The sequence below is a fragment of the Acinonyx jubatus genome, chromosome B2 (genome assembly GCF_027475565.1).
Source record: "Acinonyx jubatus isolate Ajub_Pintada_27869175 chromosome B2, VMU_Ajub_asm_v1.0, whole genome shotgun sequence".
Lineage (NCBI taxonomy): Eukaryota > Metazoa > Chordata > Mammalia > Carnivora > Felidae > Acinonyx > Acinonyx jubatus.
Window position 1 is genome coordinate 36,816,922 of NC_069385.1, and position 23,941 is coordinate 36,840,862.

A 23,941-nucleotide genomic window follows, 5' to 3' on the forward strand; every position below is an offset into this window, starting at 1 on the left:
GTATCTGTGTGTTGTATTTGTTTGCGTAGATGTGTGGTGAGGAAAGAGTAAAATTGTTCCAATTCTACACAAACCCAGTAAAAGTTTGTCTTTACAAGCTTATAGAAACCTGCCTTTGACTGGAAATACCCTATTCCTCTTTTTTTCCCCCTTCGGTGATGTAGAATGCTAACAAGGATTTGCTTTCATTTGGAATATATCGCATATTAGGTCATCAGTCTGAATTTTATCCAGGTTGTTCTCTGCAGCTCCACGGTAGATTTCCTGCCCTTCCTCAGATTATTTAGATGATTGCCACTTACTCTTCTACTGTGAAGTATTTCCCAGTCCAAAGAAAAAATCTACCTGGTTTGGTGTTTTTTCCTCCTTTATGATTATTGAACTAACACTTTTTATTTGGCTTGGCTTGGTCACATGACATTAGACACTTAAAAACATAAAATGGAGTTAAAATGATAGTTCGCCAAACTAAATACATCCCTGCTTTGTTTCAGCTATCCTTAAAAAGAAGAGGAAGCAAAGATTTGCCAAAATCCGAAAAAAAGACTCAACAGACTCCCACAGAGGTATGTGGAGATAAAATTTCAACTGGTACATCAAGTATTATGCAAATGTACATAATAACGATCTTCGTCTGTAAGTGGACATGGTAGCCAGATACACTCATGCAAAGGAAAGTTTACATCCATTATGTACTATACATACAGGCAGTATAAAGCATTCAGTATCGTTGCTTGTAATGTTAACAGTAACTAACATCCCTATTATTGCTTTTACACAATAAGCACATAGCAATATGCCATTTGTACCTTATGTATTGCTGTGTTTGAGAAATGTACGCATGGGGCTAATCTTGTTCACTCATAATTAATAAAGTCAATAGAATGGGTGTTCCTATAGCATTAGGAGTGAGTAAAGAAAGGAATGTTGTAGGAAGAGGTGGTGAGGGGAGAGAGAGGCTGGTGATGAGAGCCCTAGAAGGAAGTAATTACCTATGCCGGTGATTAGAGAAGCAAAAAAAACAAGGAAACAAAGGAATAAAAATAAAACTTAAAAGATGTATTCAGGGGTGTCTGGCTGACTCAGTGGGGCATGAGATTCCTGATCTTGGGGTTTGGGGTTGTGGGTTTGAACTCCACATAGGGCGCTGAGATTACTTTAAAATAAAATCTTTTAAAAAATGTATTCAACATGGGCTTGTTAAGACCTTTAGAAATATAGCCACAGTAAAGACTCTGAAAAGACTCTGAAAGCTCTGCTTTCAGGGTGAGCAGAAGGTACTAATGGATGTAATGAAGGAGATTTTAAGCCAGAAGAGGAAATATTTGGGGGCAGAAGTGACATTATGGCTCTCTAAAAACACTTGGCTAGTCATGGACTTTTAATTGCATAAGTTGGAATCTCATACTATAGCATACCTTTTTTAAAAATTCTTACAAGGCGGGGCGCCTGGGTGGCTCAGTCGGTTAAGCGGCCGACTTCAGCTCAGGTCATGATCCCGTGGTCCGTGAGTTCGAGCCCCGCGTCGCGCTCTGTGCTGACAGCTCAGAGCCTGGAGCCTGCTTCGGATTCTGTGTCTCCCTCTCTCTGACCCTCCCCCGTTCATGCTCTGTCTCTCTCTGTCTCAAAAATAAATAAACGTTAAAAAAAATTAAAAATAAATAAAAAATAAAAAAATAAAAATTCTTACAAGGCATTTTCTCATTAGATAATAATTTTACCTGAAGCAATGTTTAAATATCCAAAATTTGAAAAAGTTTACCTCCATTTTTTTAAAGCACAGCATAATGAATGTTTATCTTTCCTTTTCTTCTCTCTTCCTGCTCTGTTCTTGGTTAATATTTCTCCTGGTTCTGGCACAAGGACATTGATAGACTTCAGCAGTTCAAAAATCCCAGACAGTCTCATATTAAGATCATTACTCCACTTTCTATCTTTCTCATGGTTTCCTTAATAAATGCAAATATGCTCTATCACTACAACTTTCTCACTCTGTCTTTGCCAGAACTTTAGCCACCTGTCTCCATGTGTTTTGCTAAGGATCATTTCACATGTTGCCATCAATTCTCTCCACCTCATTGAAGGAGAAGGGGCTATATTCTCCCTGTTCTAAAATCCTAAGTCAGCTTTAATCAGCAGTTTGCTTTTTAAAAAACCCACATGTGGCCTATTCTTATACTTCCTGTGTTAAAGTTTATTTTTTTCAACCATACTCTCTTATCCAGGAATGCTTATCTGTTTCTAACTCTTTTGTTTCTAACTTGTTTGTTTCTAACTCTATGACCCTCCCACTCCATGTGCACTTGGGTACCTTTCTGTAAAAGACATCCACAGCTTTCATCAGTTTGTTAGTGGGACCTGGGATCTTACAGCAGTCAAGAAACATTGCAGTTCACCAGTTGTTATGTCATGGCCCAAATGCCTGGGAAATTCCTAAGTATGCTGTTGTGGCCTTTGAAGTCCCTGCTAGTGTTTCCGGTTCATTTATTTTCAGAGATTATTACCTGTAGGGTTTTTAAAAACCCACCCCAGCAGATTGGTCGAAACTGTCTCGGGTGGGAGATTTCAATTATAAAGTAGTCACAGATCATTCTATTGCTCAGTCAGGGTTGAGGACCATTGATTCTTAGATTACTGCAAGCATCCCATTCTATTGTAATTCTTGTTTACATATTCAGCTCCCATACTTAGCCAGGGGAGATTGTAGTCATGGGTCATGTTATTCATCTTTAACTTGTCAGTGTATCTAGTGTCTGACACTGCCACATGTTCAATATGCACTTTTGGATACTCCTGTGTCCCCTTTTGCTAGGTTATGCCAAATGAAATTGTCAACATGCTGTGATTTTGACCCAAGCGGTTTCATATGGTTCAACCTCCGATTATTTGTACAGCTTTGTACTTCATTTTTATTTGCTTCAGCTTCTCTGATGAATTGTTTACATGCTCCTTCAGCAGCACAGTGACTTTAGTGAGAAATGGTTTTGCATGACAATTAAGAACAGTAGCATGCCAGCTGTATGGCCTTAGATAAGTTACTTATTCTTTTTATGCCTTTGTTTCCTCATCTATAAAATGGGATCGTAATAGAGCATTCTTGTACAAATTAAATGAGTTTAATGCATGTAATTCATTTAGAGTGTAATGCAGCTTCTGGCAGTGGCTGAGTCAAAGCCAGACTCTTCTCACTTCTTTTGGCCCCTCATCATCTTTATGCTCCCCTTCTTCACAGGTCATTTGTGCTTTCTTAAGAGTGAGTCTTTGGGTGCTGGGGTGGCTCACTTGGTTAAGCATCCAATTCTTGATTTCGGCTCATGTCATGATCTCATGGTTCGTGACTTTGAGCCCTGCATCAGGCACCACGCTGACAGAGCAAACCCTGGGTTTCTCTCTCCCTCTCTCTCTGCCCCTCCCCCTGCCTCAAAACAAATAAATAAATCAACTTTAAAAACAAGAGTATGTCTTTAACATACACAAAAATAAGAGGCAACGTGCTTCTCATTTCAAAGCATTACAATGTTTCTTGCCTAGCATTCACTGTGGAAAATGAGAGCAAGCATGTACTGCTCAGTTACTGTCAACCAGACACTTTCCCTACCATCTCTGATTTAACATTTTCAGCATTTACATACAGTATTTCCCTGCTCAGTTGCAAATGCAGCTACAATAGTTAGGTTACAGGCTGAGCCTGCAGGGCACATTAGCATACAGGGTTCTTAAGTTCTCAGCACTGCAGAAACTATCATTTTGTATCTTGAGAAGATTTCTTTTAAACAAATAAAAAATAGTGACTATCGTGCCCATCATTCTCCTTCCCTCATAGTGACTTTGTTACATGTGGTATATGTCCAAGTCTTAAAATAATATTTATGTTTTCATTCCTTTGGGCAGGAGAGCTTACATATACACAAATCAGATATCCTTCTTTTTTATACTTGCTTAACATAGCCTAGTAAGGTGTTACTCTGCTCCAATCTGTGGCTTATATCACATCCACTGCTGTTTGGGTTAGATTCAAACTGCAGCATTTTACTTTTTTTTTTTTTTTTTACTAGCAAATAAATGCCTTGCCTTGCAATCAAGGAGTTCTATCATACGTGTAGCTCAACCTAACCCCCAGGTCTCCCCTACTCTTACTTCCTAACAAAGCCTAGTCTATATAAAAGCATATTTGATAAGCATACTGCTGCATCACGTTTCTATTCAAACATCGTTTCAAATTCTTACATGATATTTGACTCCTGCCCCCACCAAACCTTTAACCATTTCTTCTGGGTCTCTCTTTTCCTCCTCTCTTTGGTTGCTTTCAAAGCCATTGTCATAGCTTCAGCCATCACCTCTACGCATTCTCATGTTCTCCCCTTTGGACCTGAAGTCTCTGCAGGGTCAGAGTATAATCTTTGTCATCCTGGGCCTGAAATTCCACTTGCCTGTTGATAGATGTTTCCACTAGATGGCCCTCCACTGACATCCCTCAAAGACAGCAGTTTAATACACTTAGATCTATTGTGTTCATACCTGCTCCTCTTGGCTCATTCTCTATCCCTGTTATTAGTGGCCTCATCCATCAAGACACCTAAGCTGGAAACATCAGGGTTGTCTTTGCTCCTCCTGTTGCTGTGCTATTAAACATGGTAATGTGTCCTTGCTTTTATCCTCACTGAATTAGTGTGAGGGCCCAACACATAGTCTCTTGCAAAGCACCTTCTCTCTTCCCTTGTGAAATGGATTCTCATGTCAGCTCTTCCTGTGACATACATTCTCATTCTTCTCTCTTGCTGTGCTCCTGAGGTTCTCTCTTGTCTTTTCTCTGCGCTTCTGTCCTTTCTTCTAAACCTCTTCTAGAGGAAAGCATACAGGCCAACACATCTAATTTTTTTTTTTTAATTTTGCCCCAATATCCTAATTTTCTTTTCTTGGGCTGCTTTTCTAGAGGCAACATGTACAGTGGAAAGAATAAGAGTGTTGGAATCAGTCAGAATACAGATGTGCTCTGTCACTTATTAACTTGTGCTCTACTGGTTTACTAACCTCTCTGAAGCTCATCTCCCTTTTCTATAAAGTAGACCTAGATCACCTTCCTCACAGGGCTAATGTCAGGGCATAATAATATAAAGAATGGATGGTCAGGCTCTGCACACTCAGCAGCTCTCAACTCTTCCGTACTAATTCTCATTAGCAGATGGGAGGACAGAAGACCTGTGCCCTGCTCTCTCCGTCTCTTTCATCTCTCTCCATCTTGTCATCTCTTTCATCTCATATTTAATGAGCATCTCTGGCAGAAGCTTATTATTCTCACCTTCACCACCAGTGGTTGCTGCTACTTTAGCACAACTCATCTCAAACACCGCTGACTCATGGCTGAGAAAGGAAGGCATTTTTATTTCCATTTAAACATGAGGAAAACAAAACCCACAGAAGTTACATAAGTGACCCAAAGTATGTACTTAGAAGAGAGTTTTGGGAAACTGTCTCTGGGAGATGTGTCCATGGACAAATGTGCTTTGATATTAGCTCTGAGCCTGTGCTACCGTCCATTTACCAGACAGAACCAACTTTATCCATTTCAGGCTGATGGGGAGTACATTTTACTTTTCAAGTGATCTGGATGAAACACTGTCCAGTTTCTCCTTGGACGTGCCAGGCCGGTGTTAAAATTCCCTTACTTTAATGCCTTTAAAAGGCAATTCTGCTTTGAATAAAGATGGAAGAAGAGATTACCCTCTTTGACCATTTAGAGTGATCATAAGCTTGAGAGTCAGGCAGAAATGAATTCAAATTTCACCTTTGTCTTTTGCCACTTACCAGCTCTGTAACCTTGAACAAGTTATTGAACATCTTTAAACCAAGTATTTCAATGAATACCACTTAGTAAGTTTACTGACATTAAATTAGGTCACATGTATAAAGAACTTTACAGAAAATGGCTGAGAGTCAGTGCTCAGTAAATGGCAGTGAGCGCATGTTAAGTCCACGTTCCTTCCAGGGAATAGGTTTCACATATATTTATAGACAGGGGAATTCATATCATGTAAAACATACGAAACAAATGTTATTGAAATGACATCCCAACAGTTGTGTGCAGTTACAACATATGATAATCGCTGAATAGTGATGACCACAGTGTTTCTCTTTTTATATTTCTTTCTCTTTTTGTTTCCAGGATGTGCTATTGTCCTAATTTTTTATCTGCCAAATAATTTTAAATGATTTGTAGAAAGTATACGTCATCTACTTTTCTCTCGTGCTTTGTCGCTCTCTCGTTGAATCTTAATTACAAGAAAAAGCCATTATTTTTGCAGGTGTCCTCTTTGTTTTCTCGATTTACATAAAATGATCTATTCCTCTTCCCTTCTTTTCCTCAAATGAGGAGGACAATGAAGATCTAAAATGCCAGCTGCAGTTCGTGAAGGAAGAAGCCGCTTTGATGAGAAAGAAGATGGCCAAGATTGATAAAGAAAAGGACAGATTCGAACACGAGCTTCAGAAGTACAGATCCTTTTATGGGGATCTGGACAGTCCTCTGCCTAAAGGAGAAGCGGGGGGCCCTCCCAGCACCAGGGAGGCTGAACTCAAGCTGCGGCTGCGACTGGTGGAGGAAGAAGCCAACATCCTGGGCAGGAAAATCGTCGAACTGGAGGTGGAGAACAGAGGCCTGAAGGCCGAACTGGACGACCTGAGGGGGGACGACTTCAACGGCTCGGCCAACCCCCTCATGAGGGAGCAGAGCGAATCCCTGTCGGAGCTGCGGCAGCACCTGCAGCTGGTGGAAGACGAGACGGAGCTGCTGCGGCGGAACGTGGCCGACCTGGAGGAGCAGAACAAGCGCATCACGGCGGAGCTCAACAAGTACAAGTACAAGTCCGGCGGCCACGAGAGCGCGCGGCACCACGACAGCGCCAAGACCGAGGCTCTGCAGGAGGAGCTGAAGGCGGCACGCCTGCAGATCAACGAGCTCAGTGGCAAGGTCATGCAGCTGCAGTACGAGAACCGCGTGCTTATGTCCAACATGCAGCGCTACGACCTGGCCTCGCACCTGGGCATCCGCGGCAGCCCCCGGGACAGCGACGCCGAGAGCGACGCGGGCAAGAAGGAGAGCGATGACGACTCGCGGCCGCCGCACCGCAAGCGCGAAGGGCCCATCGGCGGCGAGAGCGACTCGGAGGAGGTGCGCAACATCCGCTGCCTGACGCCCACCCGCTCCTTCTACCCGGCGCCGGGGCCCTGGCCCAAGAGCTTCTCCGACCGGCAGCAGATGAAGGACATCCGCTCGGAGGCCGAGCGCCTGGGCAAGACCATCGACCGGCTCATCGCCGACACCAGCACCATCATCACCGAGGCCCGCATCTACGTGGCCAACGGGGACCTGTTCGGACTGATGGATGAGGAGGACGACGGCAGCCGCATCCGCGAGCACGAGCTGCTCTACCGCATCAACGCGCAGATGAAAGCCTTCCGCAAGGAGCTGCAGACCTTCATCGACCGCCTGGAGGTGCCCAAGTCTGCGGAAGACCGCGGCGCCGAGGAGCCCATATCCGTGAGTCAGGTACAGTTCTGCCTATTGCGAGCCACGGCGATGGCGAGGCAGGTCCGCGGATTCGTGGTCCCTGACGGGGCGTCTCCGCGCACCGACCTCCACGCCCCGCTTTAGGGACCCCCCCCCCTTCCCCCCGCTCAGAGCCTCACTGGGCTTGGTGGCCCCACAGCACACTGTTTTCTCACACTGTCCTTCTTCAGGCCTCAGGTCTCCATAACCCAGTCACTTAGTAACGACCTCCCCGCTGTTGTGTTTAAAAAGGAAATGTGCACACACACCCTCAGTTTTTGTGTCAAGATTAAAGGATGTTGAAGATACATCATTATTTGTCAGCATGTTCGGTACTACTCTACTGATTCTAACTGATCAAGCTGCAAGAAGATCCCAAATGGGAATCTTCAGTTGTAGATTTGCAGGTTCAAGATTAAACCCAAGATTCAAGTTGGGTTTAAAGTAATTTTTTTTCATTAATAAATATCCAGGAGTATTGTATAACTACTGACAGATGTACAAACCCGCAGTAAAGAGAGGTGATATTGTGTCTAGAGCCCCACCAAGAGGAAAAACTGGAAGCCTCTCCTTTGCCACGAATGGTGGTAACATGATCATTATTTCTAGAAACACATCACTGCCAGCTCTCTAGCTGAGAATCTCAGGACTGGGGAAGGAGTGTTTTACGTTAGCTTTAACGCAACGCTAATTCAAAGAAATAGTAATAACTATTCCCGAACAGGGAAAACCAGCATTTTTCCTTCATCCTAATTTGTAGAGGCACAACTGATGAATTGGACTGAGCTGCTCTAGCCAGGTATGGTGGCCAAAGACCCATGCATTTTGTCAGAATTAACCACATAAAAGAGAATTTGTAAAACATAGGCACTGCTACCTCTCTGGCAAGCCTCCTGTCCAGTATCCATTGGAGAAGCCACGGAAGTACAAGAGCATGCATGGCTTTTAAGACACGCAAGAGATTTACACTCAAAAATCAGTCTCTACACAGAAGCATGACATTAAATTAACTGCCTGTTGGTCACAACTAGAAAAATTGCAACCCTATTGCTTATTTACCTTGCATGTTGCTCTGCTTTGCTATGAAAAAAAAAGTTTTATGATACAACTTGTTGGATTTTGAAATGTTAAAGCTCATTTTTTTTCTCTAATTATGTCAAATAGTTGGTTTTTAGTTTCCTTGTAGCAGATTTTTGAACACGTTGAGCATGTGGGTTTTCAATTATACCTTCAGGGGGAAAAATAGAGATCAGAGTGGGAGAAAGCACTGTGTATAATAATAAGAGGTTTCAGATTTGTAAGTCTAGGCTTAAGGGAGGGTTCTTCATCTTAAATTGGATGAATGCTTAGATCAGTTAATATAAATTTAAGTTTTAAAAATTATTATTAATTAACTCTTCTCTTTGTCTCTGCATTTACCTTCCCAGATGTTCCAGCCTATCATTTTACTTATTCTCATTCTTGTATTATTTTCATCACTTTCTTACACAACAATATTTAAACTTGTCTTCCTTTTTACACTGTTTTTTGTACTGTAAATATTTCATCATTTACCATTCATTGTAGTATTTTCAGTTTGTTTATTTTGTTCACCCTTCAAGACAAGAAGTAAAAGAAGTATAATTTCTGTAGTAATCAATGCTATAAAAACACTGAAGACTGCTTATTTCTTTAAAAAGACACCTCTTACCACTACCAAATTCAATAAGAAGCCCAAGCATTAAAGTATTTCAGGTAAGGACATAATTGTGACTTTTTTTATATAAGTCATTGTAATATTTTTCTTTTGCATGTTAAGCTGTACTCTTCTTGATAAATAATCGTAAGAATGGTTGTAAAAATTGACTAAGTCTGTCAGTTATTTCTCAGTAGTTGACTATTATGATAACTGAAAACCTAGACATTCACGAGTTGGTGTCACATTTCAAAATATAGACAGATTTATAAAGTAACTTTGCTAGATTCTATCAGACTAACTAGTTTTGATATCCAGTAAATGGCAATGAAAACTATGGTGAACAAATGAAATGTGACCATCACAGAAACTCAATAATTTATTGCAATGCTGGTGGTATTCTGTCTAAAAAGATGTGTTCAGAAGCATGAGAGCGAATTAGGCCTTAGTTCACTGAGAAAATGGTTATAGCCCTCCTACTGCATTTAACCAGTTCCAGTCAAAACAGCCATTTCTGCCTTTACCTATTATACTTGGACATTCATTGCTGATTAGATGTGTTGTCTGGGGTTCTGTCCTCTATAATAAATAGATTACCACACAGAACTGCCTCCATAGCAGACAGTTGAGTAAGGAAAATATGGTCATTCTCTAGAATTTCATTAAATCGCAATCCAAGGCCAGTAGCAGAGTTCCAGCGGGAGTGGATCTCTAGTATAAACTCAGGTGAAACTGAACATCCCCATTTCTCCTCATCCTTAAAATGGCCCAGATAGGTTCCATATATCTGAAATGTCCTATTCTGTCCATCTTATTGACTATTTACCCAATAGAAAGCTGGAATGCACCACTGCCACCAAGATTCAGAAATACCAACATTCGTGGAAGTTATGTACTCAGAAATGTTTGCAGGTTGGTTGGTGAATACGAAAATCTGTGGTAAAGTGAGGTATCTTGCACTTCAGCATCAAGAATAACATTGGAAAATTTTTGCTCTACTACGAAAATTGGTTCTAGTAACAATCTCCTGAATCCTCATCCCCCAGTACCTCCATTTCCCTTTGAGTATTAATTAAAAAGAAGAAGAAGAGGAAGAAGAAGGGAAAAAACTTCACAATAGTTGACAATTCAGTTTAAAATAACTGCTCTTATTCAGTCATCAGTTGATGAACACTTGGGTTCTTTCCATAGTTTGGCTATTATTTATAATGTTGCTTTTGAACTTTGGGGTGCAAGTGTCCACTGACTGATAAATGAGTAAAGAAGATGGAATGGAATATTAGCCATCAAAAAGATGAAATCTTGCCATTTGCAATGACACGGATGGAAGTAGAGTGTATTATGCTAAGTGAAATAAGTCTGTCAGAGAAAGGCAAATACCAAATGATTTCACTCATCTGTGGAATTTAAGAAACAGAATAGATGAGCATATGGGGGGTGGGGGAAGAAAGAGGGAAATAAACCATAAGAGACTCTTACAGATAGAAAACAAACTGAGAGTTGAGGAAGGGAAGTGAGTGGGGGATGGTCTAGATAGGTGATAGGTATTCAGGAGGACACTTGTGATGATGAGCACTGGGTGTTGTATGAAAGTGATGAACCACTGAATTCTACTCCCCAAACCAATATTGCCCTGCATGTTAACTCACTAGGGTTTAAATAAAAGTATGAAAAGAAAAAATAAGAAAAAAAAGGGAAAAAAAAAAAGTGAAAAACCACATCCTTTTAAAAATACATGGATATATATATATATATATATATATTTAAACTTACAAGGGAAATCTCAATATGTATAAATTACTAATAATTAAAATAAATAGTAAGTTGAAGAAAGGGACCTCCTCTAGAGAGCTTTCTAACAGTGAAGGTAATCCATTTACATGAAATAGCTTTGCCAGATCTGGTCAGAGCCTGCTCCTAATCCTTTATCTACATGATGCTGAAAGAGAACATAAATACATCTTACTTTAACAATCAAATAACTAGATGATGATAATAAATAATAGCTAACATTTTTTGAGAACTGAAATTTGTATGTTAAATTTCATTTAATTCTATAAAGCACAGAATTGTACTAAAAATAACTGCTCTTAATCTCCATGTTTTTAAATTTCTTTTTGGTTTTTATTTTGTTTTATTCTGGAAGGAAGAGAGATCTGGAGTGAGGAGTAGTTAGTCAACAGAATCTGTCACTATGTACTTCTGACTTTTCATCTTAGAGATTCAAAAGGCTAGGTAGATGGGACGCCTGGTGGCTCAGTCAGTTAAGCGCCTGACTTTGGCTCAGGTCATGATCTCATGGTTCATGAGTTTGAGCCCCGCATCAGGCTCTGTGCTGAAAGCTGGGAGCCTGGAGCCTGCTTCAGATTCTGTGTCTCCCTCTCTCTCTCTGTGCCTCCCCCACTCACTCTCTGTCTTGTCTCTGTCTCTCAAAAATAGATAAACATTAAACAAAACAAATTTCAAAAGGCTAGGTAGAACATCACGAGCCACTTGGGTGGCTCAGTTAAGCATCTGACTCTTGATCTTAACTCAGATCTCACAGCCACGAGATCAAGCTCTGTGTATGGCTCTTTACTGACAGCACAGAGTCTGCTTGGAGTTCTTTTTCTCTCTTTCTCTCTCTCTCTGCCCCTCTCCTGCTCATATGCACTCTCTCTCAAAATAAATGGATAAACTTAAAAAAAAAAAAAGAACTTAATGACAAGAAGAAATGAAATAAGGTAAATGCTATATTTAATCAATCATTCAATCACTGATTCGATCAAATCATTCAAGTTTACTTTACAAAAAAATCTCAGTGGAAACAACCACTTTAAATATCAAAGTCTGTGTGTTAGATCCGTGATAAGCCTCAAGTCTGCCATCTCAGCGAGACCATTTTGTCAACAGAACTGAAAGTAAATATTTAATGGCTGAAATGTATCTGAAATGTTTATTGCCTTTGAAGCCAGATACATCCACCAAAGCAATGATTCTCAGGTACTTATGGAACATTTGGTGGTTAATGGAGGTGTTATAAGTTGTGACAATGATGGAGAAGCTCCATTGGCAGTAAGAGGAAACGAGTCATAATCTCAAATAATTGTCCCACCCAAATTGTTAATATTGTCCCTCTGATGAAGCATGATATGCAGTGCACATATTCACTTCAGAAGTATCATGGATATGAACTACACTGTGTGGCTTTAAGAAACAGGCTTGAGAATTTTAACTTTCTTTATTGTGAGAAGAAGGATCAAGAACTAAGTATCTAGATCAGTGGTTTTCAATCCTATCTGCACATCAGCATTCCTGGTATGTTTCTAAAATTGAGGCCCTACCTCACTAACTGAAACTGAATTTTTGAGTCCAGGTATTTGTATTTTCTTAAACCCTGAAGAATCATTTCTTGAGATGTTTGAGTTATCTAAAATATGTACACACAGCCTAAACCAAAGCTAGGGTAAGCTATGTGATACCCACTATATACAATCAAAAGTTGTCTAGGTTTGAGTAGACCTTAAAGTTTCATTATTTGCCCTTGCCACTATGACAAAGTGGTTCTAATTCCACAGTGGTGCGGTGTTAGAAAACTCTTAATACAGGTTCTCAAAATCAACATACATAATTAGAGTAGACAAATAGGAATAATATATGACAGAAAGGAAAATGAACATGGGCAGTGTGTATGTGCAGGGTCATGCACACACCTGGCGATATAGGCACATGCATGCGCTCCATTAAAGCCTCAAGATGACCCCACACATACACCCTGACAATCTACCATTTTGTGGATTTTTATACAGTTATCTCTGCCACAAAGCTTCCCATGTGGTGCACTACAAACGCTCCGGGAATGATGAGTGCCAACTGACTCTACCATCCAAACCAAGATGAGAAATCATACACAAGAGATGTGATAATGCAGCAGATTACATAGATCCTTTGTCTGTTTAACAAACATTGTAAAGTGATGGCTGTTAGGTACAAAGTAAAATTTGGTTTTTACTCTTTTAGCACTTTTTATTGGTTGCCTGACCAGGACAGATATGTAAACAGCTAATTGTTTAAGTGTAAAACCAGTGTAAAAACAAAAAGGCTCGTGGTTGCAATTTATTTTGGACACTTGACAGCATGTTAGATTTCCCCAAGAAAACAATAAAATCCCGAGGCTTTCTTGGATGGAATGATACTGTAAATAAACAAATACAGGGGTGCTACATATACCTCAACATGTCTTGTGGCCTGAATAAGAAAGGAGAGGCTAACCAAGACAGGTCTGGGCTGATCAAAACACCAGCCTCATCCTTAGATCTGAAGATAATTCAAACAAGTAAACCTTGTTGTAGAAAATTCCCTTGCATGCACATTCTTGGGCGTAGGAAGGAGTGTCTTTGGTAATTTGGCCTGGATTTAAGAAAAAAATTTAGTTGGCTATTTTTAAGCAGAACTACTCAAACTCATAAAACAAAGGAAAATTCAGTGCTGAGCCTGGAATGTGTATTGGCCTGCATTCTCCAACTTTCACTTCAATTCGTGTGGTAGAGTGGGATATGGTTATTTAATCGGCTGCCAGGGAATGTCAGCTTGGTAACTAAGTCTGAACTCCATATTGGTGCAGCATTCGCAGCTGTCTTCCAGTAGAACTACAGCCTGCTTCCATCTCGGAGTCATGCTTCAGGTCAGATGCACTCATTGAATGCAAGGATTGAGGAGAACGAGTGGAGGATGATATCACAAAGTGAGAAAAGTTGGCTGCTCGTTAAACTGCTGGAATTTGGTACAACTCAAAAATAGTATTCACGAAGACACTACTGCTTAAACTCTAGTTATAAACCAATCAGGTCTAATGAGAGATCATTTTGATTCTCTGTAGTTTTGAACTAGCTTTGGTAGGGGAAGTGATTGCATCCATATTTTGATTAGATTAACCTTTGAGTACGTCCTGGTATTCTCAATAGCTTGTGGGATTCCAAAGGGAAACTCATACAGAGTAAGAAAGCTTTATGGCCTGGACATGACAGGAAATCCTTTATAGAGGCAATAATAAATGTGATAACATACCAAATGCTTCTCAGTAGTACTTTTGTGTGATCAGTTGGGACACGGGGAAGTGATGGTAGCTGTTTTAAATGTTGGTCCTTCTGACAGTCTGTTCAGAATCATAGAATCTTTTAAGATCCTTTCCATAGAACCTAATAAATACATTTCAATCCATGCCTTCTCTGCTTAGAGACTCAGTCACTCACTCTACACTACTCACTCTCAGTTTTAAAATAACTCTGTGACTTTCCTAGTGAAGCTGTGAGTTAATTTTTAAACATTTCCAGGAGCAACTTTCAAGTACTGTTATAACTTCACTTGATCAGAGAATAGGAGCAGTAGGGGTGACAACCACCTCTTTAAAAAAAGAGGAGAAATTCAGAAATTTCTACTTTTCACTGCCCGTTGTTAAGCCAGGCTATATCATCCTAAAGAGCTTCATTGTATATCTCAGATGTTTATATTTAATAAACATAAATATGCTGACATTTCCTGATTATTCAGTTTCATTGTTAAAATTACAAAATGCTTTTAGTTCATAGTTGTATAAGTTTTTCTGTAGCTATTTTTCAAAATAGGGTACCATCAAAACTCAATATCTGAAAATAAAAATCACAAAATTTTATAAATATAAACTTTACTTGATATAAGAATATATAGTGAATTTTAGCAGTTATTCAGCCTTTTAAAAAGTATTCATGTTGTGTTTTAGAATGTTCTAAACCATAATTCAAGCTCAGTTCATAATATTTTGCTTTTGTTTTGATTATTTTTCTTTTAAGTTATTAGTATATTCTTAGATATGTTAAATAAATAAAAGTTTTTATCTTATACCAAAATAAATATTAAATATTAAATATGGAGGATAGCACAAATTTAAAAATTAGAACCTTTTAGAAAACTTTAGAACCCTAATTCACTTCCTAAAATGCAGATATCCTGACAGCATTAAGAAAAGGTGCAGCAGGGCACTGGGGTGGCTCAGTCAATTAAGCGTTTCATTCCTGGTTTCTGCTCAGGTCGTAATCTCGTGGTTCATGAGTTTGAGGCCCGTGTAGGGCTCTGCGCTAATGTTCAGAGCCTACTTGGGATTCTTTCTCCCTCCCTGTCTCTGCCCCTCCCCTGCTCTTGCTCTCTCTCTCCCAAAATAAATAAACTTAAAAAAAAAAAAAAGAGAGAGAGAAGAAATGATTTAACTATTTCAGGAATTTTTATACTGCATACGCCAGAGATGGAGCTCTGGAAATGATTGATTCTGAAAAAAGTGTGTTTTTTATTTTCTGTAGTCCCTTCTGAGTTGAGTTGAGTTGCTTAAATGTGTACATTAACAAACAAGACGCATTAAGTGATTATCAAAGGCTGGCAAATAGCATTTGTTCCTCTCTGAGGTTGTCCAACATAATGTACCCTGAAAGTCCACAAGTCAGCTCTTTTAAGTTCATGTTGAAAGTACCTGCCTTAACCTATGCGTTGAAAATTAAGAGGGTGTGAGGGGCAGAAAGAAGCATATCAGTTTCCCTACTGGCCTCAAATTCCCTCAAAGGAAAGGGAATTTAAGAGCTTGTTTTTTGAAATATACCTGATAGAGTCTATTATTTCTTAAAGTCAGAAAACTCCACTTAGCATCTACTTTATAATTCCCTTTCTTGTTTTTCATGAACATGTGCAACTTTTGCACAATCCATCTCATTTCCTCTGTATCATTAACTCCCGGATAGGGAAAACAGACCTCAACTTTTTAAATTTTTGTTAATGTTTATTTATTTTTGAGAGAGAGACAGAGAGAGCATGAGTCAGGGGAGCGCGGAGAAAGAGGGAGACACAGAATCCAAAGCAGGCTCCGGGCTCTGAGCTGTCATCACAGAGCCTGATGCAGGGCTCGAACTCACAAACTGTGAGATCATGACCTGAGCTGAAGTCAGGCACTTAACTGACTGAGCCACCCAGGCGCCCTCATATACCTCAACTTTTTAAATAGAACAACTTAGGTGTCAGCTTCAGTCAGTCATTTAGAACTTCAGGGGGAGAAGTTAACAAGTCAGCAAAACTAATTTACTCTGGATTTTAGGTGACTCCCAGGAATCTGAGCTCCTATACCTTCTGAAAGGAATTGCATATCTGCTGAGGCACCAGGGCCACTGCATGGAGGGTCTTAGCATTACTCTAACTGCTTAGATTCCATGTAGGGAGAAAAGCCACAGTGAAGCAGCCAAAGGAGGTATTGATGGAAATTAAGGATCCCTCAGCCTTGGATGTCACAAATCTTGAGGTGAGAAAGCTTTTCAAGAGAACAAACTCATGTCCTCACCTTAGAGGGAATATAGTTTGTTCATAAGTAGCTATTTGTTTGAAGTACTGATATTTGTAGAAAGTGGATAGATTCAGACAAGCAGGGTAAACTCAGAATAGATAAGAATGAAGTCATGGGAGTTTTCCTGTGCAAAATATTTCAATGGCAACAACATCAACAAAAGAATATAGTGTCAGGGCAAGCACAGCCTTGTGGGTACTGTGTTTTTGTCTCATGTGGACTTATTGAGAGGCCTTGGTGTGGGCCATGAGTCTGGGGGCTCCAGAGAGTGCTCTGATTGAGTAGGGGCAGGGCTGCACTGAACTGGGGCTTATGGCCTGTCTATACCCTTATCTTTAGATTTTTTTACTGTAGCCTTCCCACACCATGATGTCACATTTCTTTCCACCTGGGCACCCACCCATACAGCATCCTGTTCTGATCTTCCCTCTGTCTCCCCACTCCATGTCTTGTGTAATGGATTCTTTTCCCAGGCTGCAGTCAAAGCTTACCTATATTTATTTGTTCCTTCCAGTCACTTCTGTGTTCTAGCTCTTCTTTTATGTGCCAAGATGTGACTAGCCAAGATGTAACTGCTTCTTCTGTCAATGAAATTTTATTAGACAGTCACAAATGGGAAATATAGTGCTACCACCTAATGATGATAAATTGAACATTTGTGGTAGAAGATATATGTGGGCTAGCAACTCTCGGAGAAGGCGGGGGACTTATTGCTGTATCTTCAGATTATACTGGCTAAATGGCCTCTCTCAGCCCCACAGTATTGCTAGAACTTCCTTCCAGACAGAAGTGACTCAGGGCAGCCCTCTTGTGGTGGACCGACGTTCCCAAGGTTCTTTTCTAGAATAAGAGGTAGCCCTAGAACAGTCAGTCCTTTTATTTAGATATTGTTGTCATCATTATCAAAATCTCCTAATTCAAGAATCTGGAAATAATATAATGAGATGCTAAAAACTAATTTAAGAACAGTAAGCAAGATCTATCTCTAGTTTTAAATAGCCCATACTTCTAAAATGTTTTTATGTTTTGTTTCTTCAGAATACAGACCAGTACTTAAAAAGAACAGATAGTTTAAAACTGTTTCTTTTTTTAATATTTCTGTCATCTGGAAATGCCTGTACATAAGCCCCATGACAGATCTGCTTGGCTAAAAACTCTGTTGACATGCCACCAGCCCTCAGAAAGAAGAGAGAGCCAGCATCCCATGATTCCAGAGGGAAGACATCCAGCACTGGGAAAATAAGCACATTCACTGAAACACAACAATCTAAATATGTAACTTTCATGGGTAATAAATACTCTGTGTGTGACTCTTATAATTTTATAAACCAAAACAGACTCTTGTATAAGTATCAAAATTATATTTCTATCACTAACACAAAATCCAAACTCTGTCATTCTAGGACTAAAATAACACAGGACCAAATTTGACAGAATTAGCTGTGGAACTTTATAAAAATTAAGAAACCTTGGCCTCATCACTGGATGACCTGATTCCAAAAATCTGAGGGCAAGTTCCAGCTTTCATAATTTTTTTTTTTATATATAATTCTCTGAGTGATTGCAGTGTCCAGTAAGTCTGGGAGTGCCACAAGTTTGTGGTCACCTTGATGGAATGGGGACCACCAGGAGAGGCTCTTTGCTTTCATTTATAAGTTTATTTCAAGGTCGTGGGCTGCTCAGAATGTGGACAGTCAATGCCACAGGTTACATTTCAGGAATCTTCAGAGTTGACCAAGCTTGCTGCAAACAAGGATTTATCTTATTCTTCTTCTGGGCCTTAGGGTCTGACAGTATACCTGGCACAGAGTTGATGCTCACAGATATTTGTTACACGGAATGCTAATTGGAGTGCCCAAGACCTCTCCCTAGAAATGGAAGATAATTTAAGAGTCAAGAGAGTCCTGCTAAGCAACTGAGATCCTATATCATAAAGTATTATGAAAATTGCAAAACGTGCATTATTCTAAAGGAAAGGATTATTTTAAATATGACATCTGTAAGAGCATCTAAATTTTAATATGCATTAGAATGGGTTCAGTTTTTTTTTTTTTTAATGTTTATTTTTGACAGAGAAACAAAGCATATGGGGGGAGGGGCAGAGAGAGAGGGAAACACAGAATCCGAAGCAGGCTCCAGGCTCCGAGCTGTCAGCACAAAGCCCAACGTGGGGCTCAAACTCACAGACTGCAACATCGTGACCTGAGCCAAAGTCGGACGCTCAACCGACTGAGCCACCCAGGCGCCCCGAGTTCAGTTTTTCAAAGTCATCACTTTTCCAATTGTTTCCATCTGCTTGCCAAGGAAAGTAGAAACACAGTACCCTTTCAACTGGTAGATATGGTTCAAGAAGAAAAGAAAAGGAACAGAAAAACTATACAAGCAAGAAGTCAGAAGCCACCCAGCCTCATACACAACCGTAGTTGTCACAGCATAAAGAGACTAAATAAATAACTACTTTGTGATGCTTCAAAATCATCACTTAGATGCAAACTATAAATTAAATGTGTACTGGCCTGCTAAAGGCAAAATTGGAGCGTCTATTTCCAGATTTCCTTCAACCACTAAATGAAAATCCATTTGTCTTTGCATTTTGACCCAAGATTTATATTATCTCAAGACACAGCCTCTTTAGACAAGCTGTCATCAAGGTAAATACTCTGCTATTTGATTCCTGTGTTGTACTTGGAAGATGGAATGTCATCTCCCTCGTATGGACTTAACAGAAGACTGCATTTAAAAGTTGACAAGGCCAGAATTCAACCTCTCATGCCCCAACCCCCTATCCCTGGGTTCTGTTCCCTTCCCTTGAACTCCATGGAATTTTAAACTTCAAGGCACTCCACCAAGAATGAGAAGACCAGAATTCTATTCCTGGCTTTGCTAGTAAGTGGCTCTGTGACCTTAAGCAGATGACCTAACATCAAGGCCTCTTTCCTCAGCTATAAAATGAGAGGGTTGACTAGATGATTTCAGAGGTTCTTTCTGGCTCTAGAATTCTCTAAATCTAGAAACACCTTCAACAAGAAACATTTATGTAGTCAATATTCCTTTTTCACCCTTTCCAAAATGTTTTAGTTTGTGGCCTAATATCATTATGCATGTAGACCTTTTCAAATCCTTTTCAGGATTCTCTTTTATGATTCTTGAAGCAGCTCATGTTGCTGCATTTACTTTACATTAAATATTATGTTATACATGTCCTTATCCCTTAGCTATACTTTGAATTAGGATCAGTATGTCACCAGATATGCATGATTCTTCCAAATTCTCTTCAATATACAGAGCAATTATTTGGGCCAATTTCATATTTGAAGGTGTAAATATTGAAATGGTTTAAAGTAATCTAGAGTATACAACAAATTGCATTTTTGCCATAATGTTTTCAGCCATTCTGATAGCTGCTTGAAAATGTCAGGCACTTCAAGATATCTGAATATCATTAAAGGGCTGAATATACCAGCATCGGTCTTTTTAATCCATTCGTTTTATATACATACCAGTAGGAATGTTTCTCAAAGTTTTCTTAAAAGTTTTTAGTGAAAAGATTCAAAAGCATCTGCACTGAATATTTATTGCCTTTGTATGCTTTCATCTTCTGGGTATATAATACAGCATGGAAATTGAAGCTACTACATACAAAAAAAAATTATTCCACAAAAGGGTTGGTAAATACTAGAATAAGTGATATACCTGGAGTGAAATTCTTGTCAGTGTCTCTCCCTAGTTTTTGATTCTGTGTAATTTAAGGTCGGTTTTACCATGAAAAGAAGCAGATGGAAGCACCTGCAATAAATAATTATTGGGGCTTCCATGGAAGGGGGGCATTCGAATAGGTACTATTGAGTAATACTATAGAGTATAGCCCAACATCATTTCTCCCATACTTAGCTGCATATTATCTGAAGTTCTGATAGAATTTAGAAAAGTCTTGATTCAATTCACAAAGGACTCATGGAAATTAAGAGGTTTGGAATGGAAGAGAGTGTAGGGGGAACAATGTTATTAGATAATTCTGTAGAGGTCCTTTGGGGCAATCCCTTGCCCCACCCCAGGATTATCCTCCTGTCCTGGTAAGGTTAGAGGCAGAAATAAACCAACTTTTTTTGTGTGCTTGGCACTAAAAGTGTCCCCTCATACTCTTACAACAACCTCATGAAGTAAATATAATTATCCCTTTACAGACGAAACACACTTGAAAATTCACACAGATAAGTGGTGGCAATAGAATTGAAACCAAGACCTCGGGGCGCCTGGGTGGCGCAGTCGGTTAAGCGTCCGACTTCAGTCAGGTCACGATCTCGTGGTCCGCGAGTTCGAGCCCCGCGTCAGGCTCTGGGCTGATGGCTCAGAGCCTGGAGCTTGTTTACGATTCTGTGTCTCCCTCTCTCTCTGCCCCTCCCCCGTTCATGCTCTGTCTCTCTCTGTCCCAAAAATAAATAAACAAACGTTGAAAAAAAAAATTAAAAAAAAAAAAAGAAACCAAGACCTCTGTGGCAAAATTCTCGCATCTCCAGTTAGAAAAACCAGTTCTGGGGAGCCTGGGTGGCTCAGTCTGTAGGCATCTCACTCGATCTCAGCTCGGGTCATGATCTCACAGTTCAGGAGTTCAAGCCCTGCATTGGGCTCTGTGTTGATCGTGCAGAGCATGCTTGGAATTCTGTCTCTCCTTCTCTCTGCCCTTCTGCTGCTTGTGCTTGCTCTCTCTCTCTCAAAATAAATAAATAAATTTTTAAAAATTTAAAAAGAAAAGAAAAGAAAAACCAGTTCCAAGCTCTATTCCTCCACATGTTTTTCTACAAACTTCAGCAAGATACTTGACATCTCTCAGCCATGGTTTTATCAGTAAGATCAGGGTAATAATATCTACAGATATATTTGCTATGAAGGTGAACTAGGATAAAGATATATTCTAAGTACTTAGCCCAGAGCTTTGCAGAGAGCTGTCTCTCTATGAGTAATCACTATTATTGCTATAACTATTATTACTGTTATTGCTTTTGAAATTATGATGCCAGGCTTTCAAAACACAGAGCATGATTTCCTTCAATTGTACTATATGTACTAAAGTGTTACCATGGGCAGGTTACTATAATTAAACTTTTGAGGTCCCCATGAAATATTCATATGGAAGCAGGCAAAAATAACGTGAAAGTGAATATGTAACGTTTTAATGACCACACAGAGGAAATTCTTCAGACTTGAGGATAAGATCTTAGTATTTAAACCCTTAAATGGCTTATTTGCTAAAATAGACACAGAATTGTGTTAGACACTTTCTTTAACTCAGTTAAACCAAACATGAGCAGATGGATGCATGTACAAGTTCACATGCAACCTGCAAATGTTGCTGGAGAGAGGCATCTTCCCTGGCATTTCCAGGAGAGATCAATTTGGCCATGGTTTAAGGAGCCTCTCCATATACTTGGGCTGTGGTACACCTCAACTGAAAACAAACACATGGGCATCTCATTGGTTTTTTTCCCTCCCATAATAAGTGTTATTCTTTTCTATGGTCTCTGGTTTCCTCTGGCAGAAAGACATCACTATTGTAGATACAGACAGCAAGCTGTCATAGAAACACAAAGAGTTTGAGGCTGGTCTTTATATATGTCCCACTCCTACTTTATTTAAAGACAGAAGTTTGATACGTTTTCATAAATCTTTGGAGATTAAACATATTACATACATATATGTATATATATATTAAATATATTACATTATATATATGTGTATGTGTGTATGTGTGTGTGTGTGTGTGTATATAATTGTTGCACATGTTGTTATGCCACATCCAGACACCAACTTCTCAAGGCACTGAAGAGTGCATTCTGATTCTCACTGAAAAAGGGAGAGAGAGAAGTATGCAAGGAAATAATTCTTGACTATAAAAAAGGAGGTGACTTTTTCAAATAACCTCTAAAATTGGCCATTGTCATTGTGTGATATTAACACCAGCCCTTTTGGCAAGTTTGAAAATAGTGGGCTCCATTATAAAAGCTAAAAATGTCCTGGACCTGGAGTTGTTTACCCAGAGTATGAGCTGCTCTAAAGTTACAGAGCTCTGGTTGGAAGAGTGGCTTGAAGGCCGCCTCCAAGTATCTGACGTCACAGGAGTCTCAGCTGCTGCTGTGACACTGACCTGAGCGGCTTCTTGATTTGTGAAAGGAGTGAAGGTTTAAAAGGGATTTGCCAGTACTGCTCTCTTGCATGGTTGGATGTATTTTGCATTCCCATTTTCTGCAAAGAAGCAAAATTCACCGAGCTGAGACTTTTGTCTTTAAAAAAAAACCTAGCTATCCTTCCATTGCTAGATTGACCAAATGGTGGAACATCCATAGGATTTCTCCCCAGAGCTAAAAGGTATGTTTCTTCCTAACCGTTTGAAATCAAGTGATTCATTGTGGCAAAATATAGAGGGGCTACTGCTGATGTGTTTTAAACTATGGGCACTGTTTAAGTGCAAGATTATTTCAACATCCGCCTGTTTCAGTGTCTGCGTCTGGGCTGTAAAAACAGTGGGGCGGGGTGCATAACGGATTTTACTGACGCCCAGGGATGAGAAGGTCCAGCTGTTGTGAGTGGATTTCTCAACTCTGGACTGACAATGACATCCGCCCTCTGAAACTGTTTTTAAAACACTGCTTCTCAGTACTTTGAACAGCACTTTGCCTACTGCAGGATTTCACTAAATGTATTTATCAGAATGTTGTTTTTAATTAGGATGAAGACTTCTTACGTTTGCAAGTAAAATTCAAAACCCATGAGGTTATTGGTATTTGAAAATTACAAAGAAAAATAAACGTAGTTCATTCAAGATGATGGCGTTTGCTCACTACATGAGTAGTGTTTCTGTAATTTTAGTGGAAGTGTGTGCCATGCATAACCAACTAATCTGTAATTAGAAGGGGACCTTACCACTACATCTTCTATTGTTTAAGCGAATTAATTTTAGATACTTAAAGTCTCTTTCAAAGCTTTTCTTTTTTAAGAGATGTAAAATCAGTACACCTATATTTTGGGTGTTTTCTAGTTTGAGTGTCTAACTGGGGGAAAAACAAGGAAGAAGAAGGTAATAAAATGAGAAGACAAAAGTATTTCTTCAGACTTGCATGTAGTAGTATCTCTTTGACCCTTTTGGAACATGAGGAACATGTTGAAATAGCAAGAAATAGCAATAAAAAAAATATTCCTTTTTGCCCTGCAATCAAATCAAATCATTGTCTTTGGAAAGATGCATTTGCTAGTAAAACAATAGGGTAGGAATAGGTCTGTTAATTAGCTGAAATGATGCAAATGATTGATAGCCTGGAGGAAGAGCTAGAGAATCTTGATGCATAACTCTGATGGGTATAGGCATGGGAATTCTAAATCCCTCAAAGTT

The 23,941-nt window shown here is 39.6% G+C and overlaps 2 protein-coding genes across 9 annotated transcripts in view; both read left to right on the top strand.

Moving 5' to 3' along the window:
- The window catches only part of SOGA3 (SOGA family member 3), a 44,359-nt gene extending 35,247 nt beyond the window's left edge, over positions 1-9,112 (top strand). Inside the window, exons 5-8 of one of the 4 annotated variants that reach the window (XM_027056955.2) lie at positions 495-566; positions 6,371-7,546; positions 8,307-8,345; positions 8,974-9,108. In XM_027056955.2, the coding sequence (XP_026912756.1) occupies positions 495-566; positions 6,371-7,546; positions 8,307-8,318 (1,260 nt within the window). In that variant the 3' untranslated portion in view covers positions 8,319-8,345; positions 8,974-9,108. Of the gene's footprint in view, positions 1-494; positions 567-6,370; positions 7,547-8,306; positions 8,346-8,973 lie in introns of all 4 variants that reach the window. The other 3 variants (XM_053222262.1, XM_053222263.1, XM_027056954.2) reach the window with 3 other exon arrangements.
- Positions 9,113-9,137: 25 nt separating this feature from the next.
- Positions 9,138-23,941, top strand: part of KIAA0408 (KIAA0408 ortholog) — a 34,592-nt gene continuing 19,788 nt past the window's right edge. For 2 of the 5 annotated variants that reach the window (XM_053222264.1, XM_027056956.2), the window contains exon 1: positions 22,376-22,920. The gene's annotated coding sequence lies outside the window, so the exon portion shown is untranslated. Of the gene's footprint in view, positions 9,281-22,365; positions 22,921-23,941 lie in introns of those variants that run through there. The other 3 variants (XM_053222266.1, XM_053222267.1, XR_008298346.1) reach the window with 3 other exon arrangements.